Source organism: Lissotriton vulgaris, chromosome 8 (genome assembly GCF_964263255.1).
Source record: "Lissotriton vulgaris chromosome 8, aLisVul1.2, whole genome shotgun sequence".
Lineage (NCBI taxonomy): Eukaryota > Metazoa > Chordata > Amphibia > Caudata > Salamandridae > Lissotriton > Lissotriton vulgaris.
The window spans coordinates 842039768-842058457 of NC_141696.1; the positions used below are offsets into that span (position 1 = coordinate 842039768).

At 47.0% G+C, this 18690-nt stretch overlaps 1 protein-coding gene across 4 annotated transcripts in view; it reads right to left on the minus strand.

The window, feature by feature from the left end:
- Positions 1 to 18690, minus strand: part of NAXD (NAD(P)HX dehydratase) — a 366910-nt gene that overhangs the window by 112293 nt on the left and 235927 nt on the right. For all 4 annotated transcript variants that reach the window (XM_086934749.1, XM_086934752.1, XM_086934751.1 and 1 more), the window contains one exon: positions 4167 to 4275. In XM_086934749.1, the coding sequence (XP_086790875.1) occupies positions 4167 to 4275 (109 nt within the window). The remainder of the gene's footprint in view (positions 1 to 4166; positions 4276 to 18690) is intronic.

An 18690-nucleotide genomic window follows, 5' to 3' on the forward strand; every position in this document is an offset into this window, starting at 1 on the left:
CATCCCAGCTTTATTAAGGGAGTCCCAACGTTTATTATGGAGCACTAAATCAAAAGCAGACTTAAGATCTACAAAAGCTGCATAAAGGGTGCCCCCAGCTAAGACCACGGTATTCCAGTATAACATCATGAATCTAAAAACATGATCGATATTGCTAACATGGGAACGAAATACTGCTTGATAGGTGGATAGTCTCTCATTATCATCAATCCACCTATTTACCCTGCTTAGCACTAATCTGGCCACCAACTTTTGGATAGTGTCTGTAAGACTAGTGGGCCGGTAATTGGATGGACAGGCTTGATCCCCCTTTTTGTAAAAGTGTATGATTTCCGCCCCATGCCAAGATGCCAGAATGGGGGCTCCACTAGCCAGTCCATTGGCAAGAATAACAATATATTTTAGCCGAATCTCCCTGTCAGATTTTAATATATCCGCTGGGATACAATCCGGTCCTGGGGCTCTCCCTGCAGCAACCCCAACTAAAGCACATTCTATTTCCAGTGGGGTGAATGTTAGTATTGCCTCTGATACTACACATTGTTACTGTCCCGAGTCATTTGTATGGGAAGAAAATTAGGTCTGATAATGAGTAACCCAGGCTTCCGGGGAAACATTGTTAACTGATGCCGGACCGGCTTGGTCTCCGCTTCACTTAATTAGGAGCCAGAATCTGCACTAGTTTTTCCAGTTGCATGCGGCCAGCAGGTCCTTCCATCTATTTTCATCATGGGCCTTTTTTGCCCGTAATTGGATAGCCTTATATTCGGATCTCATGTTCCTTACCTCCTGGACACAACCTGCCCTTATTGCGGTGGACAGAGCCCTATAGGCTTTCCTGCATGACCCATCATACCATTTTGCAGCCTTATGCCCTAGGCACCTATTGCTACGCACTTTAGATTTTACAAAATAAGACCTCAACTTGACAAACAGGGCCTCATGATATGCTGTGAGGGCTGGTAAAGTGTCCTCATTAAAGTCAAATTGCGAGAGGGCAGCGAGGGATTCTGCAAGTATTGACTTAATTTGAGTCATGGTACCCTCATCCGCAGAAACCTGTGCCCATTTTAACTTGGGGGAGTCATTAGACATGGCCACATCTGATGTTACCATAGGCAGATTGCAACTCCGATTCTGGGTGCTTTTCACCTCTATTTTCAAATAGAAGGGTTCATCGTCGCTCTCTGGTCTGTTCACGACCTCCATATCCCTCACCCTTTGCCAGAGTTCTAAGTTAACAAAAAAATAATCAATCCTGCTTTTCCTTAACCCACTACAATAGGAAAAGTTACCTTGAATATCTGATTTGGATCTCCCATTAATTGCACAAAGCCCCCTCTACAATGTTAGACTTTTAAGCTGAAGGGCAGCTTCAGTCCAGTTCTTAATTGGAGTTAGCAGTAATGACAGGACACCCCAGACAGCATTTTCATCGCTGGTAAGATTCCCGTCATCTAAACTGAGAGGCTCGAACGTGCAATTAAAGTCCCCCGCAATGATCTTATTACAAGGCCCATTTAGGGATTTCAGAAAGGAGTCCAAACAAGAAATGGTCAGATAAGCCTTTCCTCTTACCTGTCCTCTGGCATAGACGTTTATGAGTATACACTAGGGTTCATGCATGGAGGTTATTCAAATGGTCTGAATGCCTGGGTTCTCAATCGCTATGTCTTCTACCTGGAATCCCGCCTGTTGTCTAACCCAAATTATTAGACCACCGGATGGACGCCCTTTAGTACTAGGAGTTGCAGGCTTGCCAAATGCTACGTAACATGGCTGAAAGATCGTACTCAGAGCCTAGGTTTCTTGAAATGCAACTATGTCGCAAGCCTCAATAAAGTTAGACCAGTCCTCAGATCTGGTCTTCGTAAGTAACCTAGCGACGTTCCAAGATAATATATTCAGTAACCTATTAGCTGAACCTGCACTTTGTTCTGGCGTAATTATGTTCGATACCGTGAATCCTGTTAGCATTAACTAGCTGAGGATTTAAATCCAGTGGGTGGGAGGTGTCAGAATCGTTGGGGATCTTTTCCATCCCAGGTGGATCTCGAGGTATCAGTCAGTCGCAACCATCTAAACCAGACAGTGGGGCAAATCTGTTTGCTAAATTTAGCTCAAAGGGGTGCACTGTAACCCCATGATGGGCACTATGGTATTTGCTACCAACCCTCCCTCCTAATAGGGGCTTATGATGAATGCTATAGAAAAACCCTAAGGGGTACACCGATATTTTACCAAGACAAAGCCCTTCACTCCTACTCCCCAAGCATTCAAGTATGAGCCTGACTACACAGGCATTATTAAAGTTAGGAACCACACAGTCACCCCTCCATCCTTCATAGAGTACCCAACCCAGGATGAACGTCTAGCCATTATGAGTTGATTACAAATATCTAAGCCCCATACCCCTGCTTCTTTCATTTGTGCATGTAGCCAGTGAATTGTTTTTGCCATTAGCTGTTTAGTAGATTCTATCTGGCCTTCCTGTAGGGTGGGTACGTTTCTCAACCAATGGTGCTGCAGCAGGGGGGAGGTTTACTACCCTGGGATCGTGTCTAGACATAGTGTTTCTCTGCTCAATATGTGTTGCAGGGAAGGCATACCCAGTACCCCCGGGGCAGAGGTTAGTCGATTATCTAAACCAAACCTGCAGTTATTTCCTACAGTACTGCTAATGGTCTTAACGTTAGGTCCATCTCCTTCCACCCTGGGAGAACTCAGGATGAGCTGGGCAAATTCACTAGATGTATTCCCTCCCTCACTCCCGCCACCTTCCTGGGCCACTATACCTACATCGGAAACAGTTACCACTCCCCTATTTCTAGTCGGTACTATAGATTGAGAATTAGTTATTAGTGGGATGACGGCTAGCGGATTTGCCATTATGGGGTTAGCTCAGATAGCCGTCCCCCCCCCCCCCCCCAATATTGCCATGTCCGAAACATGATTAAACACAGCTAAAAGTGTTCAAGATTGGTTATTTTCTCCTCTATTACAGCCAGCTAGGATTGGAGAAAGGGATGCCGATATGAGGGCCCCCATTCTAGCCCATAGTCTCTCTTCATTTTCAAGCGACAGATTTCCAGCTATAACCATGTTCTGAGTGCCGGCTGTGAAAATAGCAGGCTGCGGCTCAGATGTTGTTGATAGTGATAATGACGCCGCCCCACCATTCTTAGTCACTTTGGGCATTTTTGCGTTTTTTTGCCTCTGAGGACCCCCTCCCCGCTTCCTCTTTGAGGCCGGCTTTGGTAAAGTTTCCAGTACTTGAGTTGTTGGTTTGGGCACAGACCTAGTAGTGACTTGTTGCAATGTGGGGATTGTTGGGCCCATTTGCAATAAATCGTGAGGTGTGGAACTAGTTGGTGGCTCCATTATTATCGGGGTATCCAGCGGTAATAGTGGAGTCTGGCTGCAACCCCCCTGCAGAGTTTGTTGAGTCTGAGCCTATGGTCAAACAACGTTCTGGCTAACCAAGTAATCCACCCAAAGAGGACCGTTTATTTTGCTGAGGATCAAGAGATAGCCGCTGTTCAGTCATGGCGATTTCATGTGCTAATACCATACTTGCACTTACTATGAATTGTTCCAAGGTCCCAACAACACTTCCGCCTGTGAAGGCATTCCGCCCCCTCCCCTCACAGCGAATTCATCATTGTCGAAGCACAGTATCTGGTATCTCAAGTAATATCAGCCCAGTAGCCACAATAGGTAGTAAAAGACCAACCTAACAATACTAGGCAGCCAAGAGGGGGGGCCCAGCCCGGCCTCATCCGGTCTCGAACGGGCTCAAACAGGCCCGCCCTTTGTCCGGGCTTCGCCCAGCGCACGCCCGCGCGTAGTGGGGGCGTTGGGAGTGCTAAATAGGGGCAGAAGCAGGCTCAGGTGCGGGCAATATTGCTGGGTCCCTGGGACTTGCAGTCCCTCTGCAGAAAGTGTCTTCTCAGGAAATACAGGTGCAGTGTTTCGCGGGAGCGGCAAGAGGTTATGAGCGCTCCGGTGCAGGCTCAGGTGCGGCAATAACGCTGGATTCCTGGGACTTGCAGACCCTCTGCAATAAGCATCCTCTCTATTGTTTATATGTATGAAGCTGTAAAAAAAAAAAAAAGTACATTTTGTTTCTACACTAAAACATGACAATAAAATAAAAATCACTTTACCTTAGCATTTTGAAGAATTCTATCATCTCTACCCAGGCCAGGTCCGATCACAATCGTATGAAGGCTTGGTAACCACTTTTCTACCTCTTGAATGGCATTGGGACTGTCACTGAAAATGAGAAACCACACATTTGATTTACCACACAGTGCTTACTACTGTCAACCAAAAAGGAGCTCATTTTTCCTCTCCCAAACATTGAAATGAGCTACAGATTCTGCTTTAAGACTCCAAAAGAAATAATAAGTGGTTTAACACCTTAATAAAGTTGAGTTTACCGCTTATTTCTGCAGTTATGTTCCACAGCATCTCAAAAACACGTCCAAGCCCCTTCCAACAGACCAATTTTACAAAATGATGAACGCTCGAATGAATCTCAAGGGTTTGCTCGTTGCAAGTTTAAAGTGGGTTGGGCAGACAGAGTAGATCAAGGAACTAGTAGCCTTTGATTGGACACGATGAAAAACATTTACCTCTTGCACTGGCCAGGAAGCAGCTGTCTGCCATCACATCTATCACTGACTATAGTTTATGTTTAGAAAAAAAACGATTTCCCGTGAAGGTACAAATAAAAGAAATGACACTGTACTACTGCACCACGCAGGTTTGAAATACCTCCGCAGGAGAGAAACAAAATTAGGATGGGCTGCCTTTCGGATGCCTAAAAAGGGTCCGTACAATGGGTTAGCTCTAGAAGGGTGTGTGGCGCATAGATTTATGATCTATCTCAGAATGTTCTTTGGGTTTTAGCAGAGTAGGGATTGATTTTATACTCTAATCTGAAGGTTGGCCATGACCTCTATTTAGCTTTTGTTTTAGTGCTGTGTGCTTCAAGGGAATTGCATTTGTCACTAGACCAGTTTGAAAGGTAAGATTCTGGATGCTCATCCTCGGGGACTGGTAAGGGATGAGCGTTTAGGAGGATAATGCAGTGGTAGCGGGGTAAAATTGAATTTTTTTACCTCTCGGGACTTTGGTGAAACGACATGGGTATGGAAAAAGACCTTTGCTGGTGTGTCGGGTCTATGAAGTTTGAAAACTATCATTAGTGGAAGGCCTGCTTGTTCTGTTTACTTCTGCACAGTATGTATTTAGTGTGTGAGTTGGCTGATTGCAGGTTTTGTATAAGCTTTAGTGGGGTAGGTGGGGCAGGTGAATTCTGCAGATATGAGATGCTTTGTGACTGGTGTTCAGCAGGGGTATCCTCATGTACATTCAAGTGGACTGGAGCAATTCGTGATATTCAAGTTTCACATAATAGAATTTTTACAAACAATGAGTCTAAATGGAAACTATTTAGAAAATAAGTGGTTATCTCGAAAATCTTTCAACTCTCCACCCCTCTTCAACCTAAACTGGACACTTCTGCGTATGAACTTTAGACCTGCATTGCAGACAGCAAGCAAAGTTGTTTTAAGACTAGTTGTGTGTGTTGCTTCTAGCTCAGGCATAGTCTTGATACATTATGTTCAATTCTTTGCTCACTTTTTTGGAAGGCCATAATAGACATCACACTAGTTCAGGTGTGGTATGAAAATGGCACTAATTAGATCCACATGGTAACAGGTGGACAAGAACGGCCTTATCAAATAAAAGAAAGAAAAATTGAAAGATGTAGCACTTGAATCCTTCATTTTAGAATCAAAAATGATTCCTTGATTCTTCCTGGCCCGAGTTCAGGATATTGGATAAATTAAAGAATCGCATCTGCATCGCAGCTGCGCCATATCATGATCTGGGTTTCTCCTGCATGTCATGCTTGTAGTAACGTTTTTATTGATGCAGTTCTGATTGGTGACTGTTCGGGATGATTTAATCAATTCACTAAGTTTTAATCTAAATTCTGTGTTCAATGTTGTGTTGCATGTCTCTCCTCCAGAACACTATGGACATCACACCCGTGATACTTAAGAATAGAGACTGTCGTCCGCCGGCCCATCTTTACTCTCCATACTTATCCTGCTCATATCTTCTCACCAACAAGAGCTGCTGAAGTCTCGAAGGCGAGGTAAATGCAGCGGAGAGCGAAATCACGGCCACACAAAGACTGAAACCAATCGAAACAAGGGAACAGCGACTATGGCTTGGGCGAGACCTGCATTGTGGCAGTAAGAAGCAGAGAGGCTTCACACAAACTGCCAATCCAACTCACACTCAGTAACTCAACCGCAGCCTACCTGCACACTGTCAAGGACGGTGAAGCACAGCAGAACCGAGGGTGGGGTTCTGGGTACCCCAGCAAGACCACCGCAACCTGGAGCTGGTGTGGCAACCTGGAGCTGGTGTGGCACCCGGGGCTGGCTGGCCCGGAGAGAGAGTGAGGCCTGCTCACAGCGCCCAGAGAAGCAGGAGGTGCACGGAATAGGTCCCATGGTTGATACCAATCACAAGCCAGGCTAGCTTGAATCCAGTGGTACAGTGAGCCCAGGACTCCTTCTGGGCAAACCCGGCGCACTTAAGGCTAGAAAGCATAAGACACACAATTGGACGGAATGCAGAACAAATCAAACATTCACCACCAGTCAAGAGATCTTGGTTAAATACAGTGCTCTTTTTCTCACCATGCCACCCCAGTTTAGACCCACTCATATGCAAATTAGTCTTGACCCCCGTTCATCATGGGAACAGTCCAGCCCGAACTGTCAAGCCAGGTCCTTCCTGGACCAGAAACAAGCATCCTGGGACCGGTTTTGGGGTCTCACCCCTCAACAGCCAGGCTAGCTAGAATCCAGTTGCACAGTGAGCCCAGGGCCCATGTCTGGGCATACCCTGCACACTTAGGAGGGGAAAGCAGAAATGCACACAAATGATGAACGGAATGCAGAACAAATCAAACATTCACTCCCAATCAAGACATCAGGGTTGCGCCGAGGATTCAGACCCAGGCTGGTGGTACTCCATTTGATGGATGAGACAACGCTCCCTGGGAACAGCAGAGAGGCATTTGCATGGTGTCCTTGATCCGGGAGATCCAAAATTACAACAAAGCAACAAGAGTCCTTGGCAGAGCCACGATGCTTAGTGGCGGATCGACCTATAATCGCCACAAAGGGCACAGTGCACACCCTGAGGAACAGAAGGTATTAGGGGTGGAGAAAGCCCCTACTGGTATGCATCCTGATACCTAGCTGTTGAATCTAGGAGGTCGAAAAGACCTTAGAATACAGAGAGATCTCCCATCACAGGGCCGTAGTCCGCCTCACCAGGCTAAACAACTCTTACTGTGACACCCTTCAAGCTAACCCTCCGAGATGGGAAAACCTTAAGCCAGATTAGACATACAGGGGTACCTCTAGAAGCGAACTACCGCATCCAGCCACGTGAAAGAGATTTATTTGAGCCTCAAGATCTCTGTGGTGGGAGACATAAAACAGAAGCAAGGCAAGATGGACAGGAACACTGAAACCAAGGCCCCAAAGAAGGGCCCAGAGGAGGAGACCTTTCACTATCTGGAGATATGAATATATATTCAACATGCAGACTTGCTAGATGGAAATCCTGGAAGGGCGTTGACAGGCATTCATTCTCAGATGTTCTACTGGAGAACCCGGCTGCTGTCGGATGTGAGACGGGGAGCCTTGCTTAAAATGGTGTCCCTGTCGAGGTCTTTTATACTAGTTCACCAACCTACCCCTTTACATCTCTCCCCCTTTCTTTTGAGCCCTTGAAAGCACCATTAGAAACTTTCTATGTGGCAGTGCCTGCCATCGTATTGCCCTTTCCAAATTCTATCTGCCGACAAACGAAGGAGGACTAGCAGTACCCAATAGGGAACGATACTATCTCACCGCACAACTCCAGTGGGTAGCCAGTAGGATGGCAGATCTTCACTTAAACAACACATCCGCTTTCTCGCCACCCTATATCATTCTCCTCACTGCTCTCACTATTTCACCCCTGCGCTACGATAAGTTCGCCCAAATCCCTGTTGCTGAGTTGCACACCGATGTTACTGTAGGAGTTTATATGTAACACACACAGTGACACCATATGCGCCTGAGCTACCCCTGCAAGGCACACCCAGGGACCACTTGACCACTACATCAGCAGAGCTGCGCCAAAGGCGGAGGGGTAGGGATTCACACCGTGGGCAACCTGTACTGAGACAGCACCTTGATTTCATATGAAATGCTGATTGAGGATGAAGGACTACACCCGGGACAGTTCTTGCTACACCGCTCGCTCCTTAAGGCCCTGAGCAACAAATGGGGAGACATGACAAGTGAACCCCAATCACACCTGACCGTTCAATATTTACATATCTTAGGACAGTTCTCCAACTCTCTCCGACACCACACTGCAGTGACACTATCACCTCTGAGATAGCGCTGGGAAGCGGACCTATGTCATCCCCTCACAGACAAAGAATGGATTGCAGTGCTAGAAGGCCCAATCCATGTCACCAGGAATGTGCGCTTCTGCTCAATACAATATTACATTATGCAGCGAGCGTACCTCACTCCAGCTAAAATGAACAAGTATTTTAGCCACACATGCTATATGCCCCCACTGTCGCCTTGCAGACGCAGACTTGTTGCACATGCTGTGGTATTGCCTACTCCTTAGTACATACTGGAGGGCAGCCATAGACACACTATACTGTTGCACAGAACGTCAGTGCCCCCCCTCCACATGGGAGACATGTATACTACATCTCTTTTGAAGACATAAAAACCAAAGGTTGACATCTCACTTCATTGAACTGGGAATGTGGTAGCCAAGCGGCTGATTACCAAAAGGTGGAAATCTACTGAGCCCCCTCACACACTGGCCTGGAAGTGCCCCTGCAAACATGGGCCAAAGCAGTGTTGTACTGCATAGGGAAGACATGCTAGGCCTCCGCAAAGTCTCCATAGCAACTAGTTGGGATGCCACCCTGCAAGATTTGCAGAAAATGCAGCAAACAGGCACAGACCCATTGGATCATGAAAGTGCTGCTAGATAGAGACCAAAAGAAGTGCACTGACCCTCACTCGACCGCTAATAAAAATACACTATGGGGTTTGGAGCGGAGCGTGCACCTCTCAACACAGACTTCGAGTTGGAACGTAGCAGGATCGGACCAACAAATTTCATGCATGCCTATTTACTCTCGGGATGGGGGGGGGGGGTCAAAACAGTTTACCTCACTGCTTGCAGTATTTTTACTTTGTCCTACTCCTTACTTCGCGCCTCCCACAGTTCAAGCACTAACCTACAACCATTGCAATGTTGGAGACACATAAGGGAGACGCTAGACAAGACAACCACCCCAGATCAAAGAGTGCTGCTGGTAGGACACGCATGATACGTCTAACACACAGAGTGCGACTGATATGTACACAGAGGCCAATGTAATAGAACCAAACATACAGAGATGCCTATATTCATTATATGCATATGTTCAATGGACCGAGAATAGAGCAACTGGAACTGTTTAACCATGTTAAAAAAAAAAAAAAAACAGATTTAGAAAAAAAACCTGTAGGTAACTTTTTACACAGACTGCATTAAAGCGCTAAATTGCTATGATTTCTACACTGACCTCACGGTTACAGTGAGGGGAACAAATCTTGTGTAAAATGTGTTTGCACAAACAGCTAATGCATTAATTTAAACGGCTCTTTATTCTGCATTTGACTCAGTGCAACTAAAGGAAACTCCCATCAGATATAAATACGTCTCTTTGATTTGAAGTAAGACTATGGTATTTCAGGATTCGATTTAGCTCGGCCATGTAAATCTTTTAATGTCCAAGAGAATGGGTTGGCATCGAAGTCAGAAAAGGGACGTCTGTACAGGCGTACCTGAGCAGCATTTTTGGAATGCCCATACTTGTTTTATTATCAGACCACTTTTAAACACATTTTAAAAAAATAGCGCACATAATGAATACCTTACCCAAGCGTTAATCAACATCGACGTCAACGAGGTCTCATTTAAAATGTTTCCATTTTGGAATGCATTTAATTATTTACAAAGCACATTTTATACATTATTTTATAAATGTGTACACTGGTTGCAACAAATTGTTTCTATCATTTATGCAAACCAAAAATAAACTATTAATTAAAAAAAAGGTTTGCCTGTACCTCCCTTAAAGAACTAACTACACGTTCTACACTGCAACCTTCCTCTTGCTGGTCAACCCTCTTCCAGAAAGGAGGCTAGTCAGGAATGGTTCTTGCTTGCTCCTTCCGGTTTATCAGATTCCTGAATTTTCGAGGATTTTCTAGGCTGAAACCGCCGTCTTCTGGTAGAATAACCCTTCGAATCCTTCCTACAAAATCCTTTGAGTCCCTGTTCCAGGACCTATAGGATTTGGAGGCTGCACCCTTTAAGGAAAAGTCTGCTTCCTGTCTTTCAAAGACTTTGTAATGGTCACATCCAACTAATCTCCAAACAGCCTTTTCACTTCTAAGGGATCTTGAAGACGGAAGCTTTCTCCGCAAAATCAGTTTTGCAGTCCTGCATTAATAAATGCCAGCATGCCAAGATAGATGCACCCAAAGCCACTACTGAGGATCTAATATTATCTGAAGAGACATCAGTCGACACTTTCACCTCCTGCTCTATTTGCAGCGGAAGGTTAGATCCATCTCGGCTGACCAGACGTCCCGGATTTCCCCTGACAGTCCCAGTTTTCAGAGGACTGCCCTGGTGTCCTGATGCTTTCATTCATTTTAAATACATGTCACGGGTTTTGGGATAAAGGTCAAGCCATCCTACAAAGGAGAATTAAAAGGTATGCTTTCCTTAAATAATTTATCTATTTCAGGCAACAGCAGGTTGACCTCGGCTGCATGAGTGCTGCAGCAGAAGGGAAACAGAGAGGAGGGCAGGGATAGTCAGGGTAGAGTCTTGCCCTAGTTAATGCTACGTGATTGTAGCGCGAGTGCGTTTCTTTTTTTTCCCTTAAATAAAATCGGGACAGGACAGATATAGAAGAGTTCTTATATGTCTGGCCTGTGCCGGTATTTGCTTCTCAAAATCTGGTCACCATCGATCTATCCACATCTCCTGGATGGCAGTAGAAAGAGATTCTAAGTCCTTTAACCCCTTCGATGCTGGTGACGAAACCATTCAGTCATCAGTCACGGTTGAGCTGTGCTGATGACGGAATGGTTCCGTCACGACCACACCCTGTTCTGGAATGTCCAGCACGGGGGAAGAATCTGCACCGCACGGAAGGTGTTAAAGAAGACTTTGCAGTGTACGCCGCATAAGCAGCCTCCTTCATGGACACAGAACTGGCAGCGACAGATTTCTTGGTAGCACTGTCAATCTTATGATCCATAGCATCAGCAGGGTTAATCGCTGTTCTAACAGTCAAAGGCACCAAGATTGAGTTCACCCTAATGTTGGTCAAAAATACCTCCTCCCCCTCAGTGAGTAGGTACATCTTTTGGAGAAACCTAGGAATACTGGAGTGAGCCACCTCTTTCCAGTGCCTGAAGATTAGTTTCTTAATACACTTATGAAGAGGTAAAAACAAAAGTGAAGGCTTGGCATAAGGAGGGAAGAGGCCCTCCTCCGATGGCTGAGTGGACGACTCTTCGAAGTCCAGGTTACTTCTGATATGATCCAAAATCTGGACCAGATCCTCCCTAGAAATATACTTCCCATAACTTCTCACTGGAGTAGGACCCGGACGTTTCTGGTAGTGGTGAAAAGACTCAGGGGCATTCACTGCGGAGAACTGCGATCTTTGCATTGCGTATAAGGCAATTCATTCTCAAGGCCCTGCCTTTTTAAAGGATGCACTCTGCCCCTACAATCCTGTCAGATCCCTCCGATCTTCTTCTGCTGGTCTTATGCAAGTCCCAAGGACTAAGAAAGTCTCCTGGGGCGACAGGTCCTTTATAGTGACCACTACCAAACTATGGAACAGTCTTCCAAGTCACATCAAAACCTGTACTTCCCTTCTTTCTTTCCGCAAACAGATAAACACTTGGCTGTTCAAACAATAACTACTCATGGACAATTATAATGGACACCCAGCGCCGAGACACACTCGGGTATTTGTGCGCTCAACAAATTTCCTAAAATAAAATAAATAAATTGACGCATCTACGGTTCTCTTTTTAAACATGGTTGCAGGTATATGTCATGGATGCAGCCAAATGGTTTGATGTAAATTTACCACGAGACACTGAATTGGAACCCCAACAGCCCTGAAGAAGTTGCCCGAAACTTTTCCTTGGCAACGAAACATGTTGGCGGAGATTAATTGATTGTGGTTTGAAAGGAACCAATTTTAATCTGGGAGGCTAGCAGCTTCAAATAAAGTTAGTTTCAGCGAGTAAGCTTCACCAAGTTTTAGTTGAGGATTGCATGTTTCGATCCTCATGGGGCCATTGGATAGACATGTTATTAGCATTGGATCACTTTTAGGTATTCTTAGTTTTGGTTTCATGGTTTTGATTGGTTAATAGACAAACACACTTATCTTTTTGGAAAGGTGGTAACCTATGATGATAAGTGGACTTGCTGACGAGTACCAGCTAGCAGTCCCCTTGGTGTTACTACCGTGAGGTGCCTCCTTTCCGCTTCACAATTTTTTCATGCACGTTGGGTGGACTATGATGGTATTTGTACTTTTTTAGAATTGGAATACACCACAGCTGAGGGACTCATTTTGGTCCGGTAGTGAGTCATAAAGTATAGAGGCCACTCCATTGCTGGATTTATAGAGTTAGGGGTAGTACTGACTGATCAGACCCCTTGTTGATTGATATTACATTGAGTGGGGGCGGCTTGGTTTTTCCTTTCCCCCTATAGCTCCCAATGTGTGAATGTCTCCCAGGGCTAAGCAGCTCTGGAGATGCCGGCACTTAAAATTCGACCCTGGCGGAAATCCATGTAAAACCAACAGCACATCCTTCAGGGATGTCCAGCTACCTCAAGACAGTCATGTGTAATGCCTCCAATTCCCCCAGGGCCAAGCTGACGAAGACCAGAAGCATGCCGGAAAATATCCTTAGCGCACTTCCAGCTGCTCACATGGAGGCAACGTGGAACTCCGGCGCCACCCTTCAGGTGCTCCACATCCCAGGAGTGCATCCCCACCTTACTTTCTAGTTTCAGCCAGAGCACGGCATCCAACAACCAAACGTTCCATGTGTTGCTCGACATGAGACCTGGACTAGTTCGATCTGCCAAATCCCCAAAGCAACTTAGTTCAGATTTCAGCTAATATCAAATGTTGTAGCTGCAACTAAATAACAAATAAAAGCACTTACCAGAATATCGCTGACCAGCCCCTCTCCTCTGCAGCAGAAAGCACACCAGAATCCCCTAGCCAATCACGACGCAGCCTTACAGCATCGTTTTGCGCCACCGTTTGGTACTCAGAGAGGGAATGGGAGGCTGTGCATGTTCTCCACCCAGGCTGTACAATATGGCCTGTGGAGAACATGCAAAGTGCCCATGGTGGTTTAGCTGCCTAAAATGGCGGCCAAACTGTCATGCGCACTTAAGGTGCAGCCACCACTCTTCCTCCCTCGACGTCACGAGAGTCTGGCCCCGCCCTAAGCTGTCACCTGCAAGCTCAATACAAACAATAAAATGATAACGTTCCGTTATTATCATTATTTTTGTATTGAGCTTGTAATTGAAGCAGTGGGGCGAAGTGCCTCTGTCTTAGCAGAGAAGCCGCGCTGAACATACCTACTGAGGACACAGAGGAGGAGGGCGGGATGTATGCAAATCTTTGAAAGATATTAAAGCTGGAAAACTAGGTACAGTTAAGTCATCTTTTCTTCACTAGCATTAGAACTTAAATAGTTCACATAGTTTTGACTTAGACTATCGAGCACTGCTACTGGGGACAGTCAATAAAAAATTTGTCAGTCCCACTTGTTTTCCCGCTCTGGAATCTGTGTTTGCCCAGCAGTGCTGCAGCAAGGTATGTCTCACTCTCCACATTTCCGTTGTGCAAACCTCTTGCAGAGGAGTATTGGCATTCATTGTCACTATAATTACCTGGGTTCTGTGTAGTTAATAGTTATTTTACCAGGCACCTATAGTTCCGCCTTCAAGTACCAGTATGAGACACACCACAACCCATATGATAATACACTGTCTGGACAAGGAAAGTCCTTGTAGAGCCATGGGCAACAACGTGTTGCTCAAAGTAACAAAAAACCTTTAGGTATGCCCAAACAATAACGAATGATGAAGGTGTCAGACCTATTATTACATCATGTCGATCGCCAGCAGTCTAAATCCACTGACTAACAAGAATCTTCTGTATGAGACACATCCTTAATCTGAAGGCCAGAGTCAACTGAATGCGGGGCGACATGTGTATCATCAGGACGATCCACACGCTTACTTGAGAGTCATGCACACCCAAGAACATTTATGACATCTGCAAAATTGAGGCTACTTCTGATCGTTTCACAAGTCCCTGCACCATATCCATGTGGGCAGAGACATACAGCCAGATTCATGAAGCTACCATTCTGCGATTAGCAAATAGCGAAAAATTGCGAATCGCTATTTGAGAATCGCAGAATGGCATTCATGAACAAATACGAGGAAAAAAAGCGAATCGCAATCGATCGCAATTGGCGATTGCGATCTTGCCGCAATCGCTAAATAATCGCAGTTTCGGCAATTTCCCATGCCGAAATTGCGATATCGCAAATTGCGATCTCGCTAACTGCGAGATCGCAAAAACGGGAAGTCGCATTTCGAGCCCACTGATGACATCACAACCAGGAAGTAGGCTCACCACACCCACAAACAGAACACAGAGCCAGGGAGTGGCAGCAGGAAAGTGAGGAGCACCAAAAGCAACACTCTGCAGCACCCCAGCCTGAAGGAAAGTTATCAAAGATGTCCCAGGAAGCAGCAGGGAGCAGTGGGCAGGAGAGGAAGAGGAAACTTAAATTTTCTGAAGCTGAATTGGAGCACGTAATTGAGGGGGTGTGCAAGGACTATGGCAAGCTGTTTGGGAAAGACTCCCGGAGGGTGCCAGAGCCCGAGAAGCACAGGATCTGGCAGCGCATCCGAGCCAAGGTAAATTCTGTCGGTGTCAGCCAGCGCTCCATTGACGACATCAAAAAGCGCTGGTACGACCTGAGAGGACGTTCCAAGGAGCGGATTGCTGTGAGGCTTGGGGATCAACTGGGCACCGGTGGAGGGGAACCTTTAGCCACACCTAACACCCGAGTGGAGGACCTGATCGAGGACACCATAGCGCCAGCAGCCTGCGTGGGGGTCCTTCAGCTGGTCTCTTCTCGACCCAGCCAACAACAAACTGAAGGTAAGAGCCATGCGACTGCGACCCAGTCCCCTAACAATGCCCTTAAGTCCTGAACTAGCAACATGACATCCCTAACAATGCAGACCATGCGCACCAAAAAAGCCCAATTGCATTGTGGTAGTTGTAGTGTAATCATTTGGCCGCAGTCATCCCAACACTGCCAGAGCACTCAATGCAAAGTCAAACCAAAACCCAGTCAGGGAAAGCAAGGCTGCATGCATGTATCAACATTGCCTGCGCAAGACACATCACTTTAATCATGCACCCTTTCACATTACAGGTGCAGGTGATCAAGCCAGCACGGACAGCGAGGCGTTACACATCGCTGAGAGCCAGGAGGACACGAGGGTGAGGGCCAGTCCTCCCAACAACCCGGCACATCACAGCCACCAGCAGTGCAGCCACCACCACCAACTCCACCACCACCACCCCGTGCCGACAGGGCCACCCCTGCAGCCACTGCAGAGCAGCCACCACCACCAACACCACCACCACCAGGTGCCGCCACAGCAGTGGTACAGGCTCCACCACCAGCGCCTCGGAGGCAGACGAGGCACACACCTGGTGCCAGGTCACAGACCAGCGCACTGAGGCGCCAGCAGCGCCAGGGCCCAGCAGGCACCGCCAGGGCACTAGAAACACCCGACCCAGGCCTGGTCATCCAACGCCGCATGCTGGCGGTGCATCGCATGCAGGCACGCCACATGGCAGCAATGCTTGCACAGATGCAGGCAAACGGCCAACATATTGCCCAGATGACAGCAGCTGTGAGAGAAAACAACCAGCTGCTTGTATCCCTGCAGGACATGACCCGTTGACGCCACCGCCAACTACTGGCCCGCCTATCGGCCTACACTAGGTCAAATCATGTTGTTGGCAACGCCACATCTCAGCTGGCATGACGGTCACTTGCCATGCAGAGCCAGATGTTGCAGTGTTGCCAGGATGTGGCCAGGTCACTCGACCTGCTCACTGCAGCTGTGCTTGGCAGACAGGCCACTGGCCAGGAAGAAGCAGAGGGGGATGACGACGCAAGTGAGGTTGCGTCGACCAACAACAGCGCCTCCTTACCACCGTTGCCTGCACCTCGCCGCAGCAGCAGGCCAACATCAGGGAGTAGGGCCAACACCGTCCCTCAGGATGCGGAGAGACGACTTGGGGCGTCTCGTCGTCACCGTCGGTGAGGACTGTAACACTATGAGGGAGGCCATGCAGTCGACCCCTGCAAACCCCCTACCCCAGCATGGGGAGGTATGGAGCAATACTCTCCCCATCAGACATTTTAATACTTGACGGCCAATTTATTGTGATGTAACATTAAAGAAGAATGGTCAAACTTGATACACACTCATGTCATTATTAGATTCGTCATGCATGGGTGCAGTGTTGTGATAGTGGAATGTGTGCACTAGAAACAGTTCGTAGTGATGTGGTTGCGGCGCCTGTGTCCTTCATCAGGATCTTGTCCGCGTGCATGACGTACATGTGGAGGTGGCCGGTTGTCACCTTCAGACTCACTGCCTGATATCTCCACTGGTATCCTGCGCTTGGTAGCAATATTGTCGAGTATTGCACACACGGCCACGATGCGGCAGCAGACCTCAGGTGTGTATTTGATGGCCCCACCAGTCATGTGCAGTATGCGGAAACGGCTCTTCAATAGGCCAAATGTCCTCTCTATGCAATTTCTTGTCCATATGTGTGCAGCATTGTAACGCCGTTGCTGCGGTGTGGCTGGGTTGAGGTAATGGGGTGAGGAGGTACTCACGTAGACCGTAGGCGCTGTCACCTGCGGGTAATGAGCACAGGGTGAGTGCCTATTCTGCGCAGTTACATGATGAAAGTATAGTATATGGGGACATGTGTACTTACCCAGTAGGTGTCCTTCGCCAAAGTCTTCCCTTGCCAGTCGTGTGTGAATGCCGCTGTGCCGGAAGATGAAGGAGTCATGTGTGCTGCCCGGATATTGTGCCACTATGTCCGTGATGATATTCTTGGCGTTGCACACCATCTGGATATTAAGGGAGTGGTATGATTTGCGGTTGCGTTACATGTACTCCGTTTGTGCTGGTGGGCAGATGTGGATATGGGTAGAGTCAATGCATCCAATAACATGCGGAAAATGTGCAATGTTGTAGAATTTCAGCTTGGTGTCATTTAAGTCGTGCTGGGTGGTTGGGAATGAAATGTAGTGGTGTAGCCTGGTCAGCATTGCATCCAGAAAACTACTGCGGCAGCGGGACATGGTGGGCTGGGATATGCCCCCAGCGACAGCAACTATCCCCTGGAAGCTTCCGGAAGCCAGTAGGTGCAGGCAGCACAATACCTGTACATGAATGGGGACGGCATTGGTTCTCCTTGTTGGATGCTGCAGCAGGGGGTCTAGGTCCTGGATCAGCTTGATGATCATTGGGCCACTTAGCCGGTACTTGGCATAGATTTGCTCCCTGGTTTGGCCCAGAAGGGTGACCCGCTGCCGGAATATCCGCTCCTGGATCCTACGCCTGTTCTGTGCTGCTCGCTGCAGCCTACGCCGCCTGACCACCATGTAGAGTCCTGGCATTGTGAGAGTCCACAGTCTCCAGCTGCATGTCCTTAAGTGTGTTTGGTCAGGCCAGCACCTGTATGCAATTAACTTAGAATTTTTTTTTTTTCTTTGCTGGTTACCACCTGCTTTGAGTTCTCCTTAAATTGCCCGTCGCTATTAGCGATTTTCGTAGACTGCGATTTTTCTTGAATGCCAATAGCGAATATTTAGCGACTTCGCAACTGTTTTTGCAGAATCATTGGTTTCTCGCTATTTCCGATTCGCAAATTGGCAGGTTTCACAATTCCGCGATTTTATTAGCGATTTCGCAATTTTTATTTAGCGATTGCGCTATTTTGCGATTTTCTCTTTCATGAATGGCTTTCACTCAATTTGCGCTCGATTTTGCGAATTCGCTGCAATTGCGATCGCAAATTTGCTTCATGAATCTATCTGAAAGTCCTAATGTCTGACCATCAGCATGAAGAACTTGAAATAATTAATCAACTTGTCAAATTCAGACGAGAGTTGAGCAGACTGCAGGTGTCTACTCGCTCGTCGTGCCTCACACCGTGGAGGGAGACAGTCATTAAGATATGGGCACACAGCCATACTGTTTGTTTCTTCTGAGGTAGGGAAGACAGGGGTTAGGCATTTGTAAAGGCTCCCAACAACGACCTAATACTCCCTCTTTTGCTCTTCATGTCAACCGATCTGCAATTTCCTTATTCCTTCTTGCCTTTCTTTG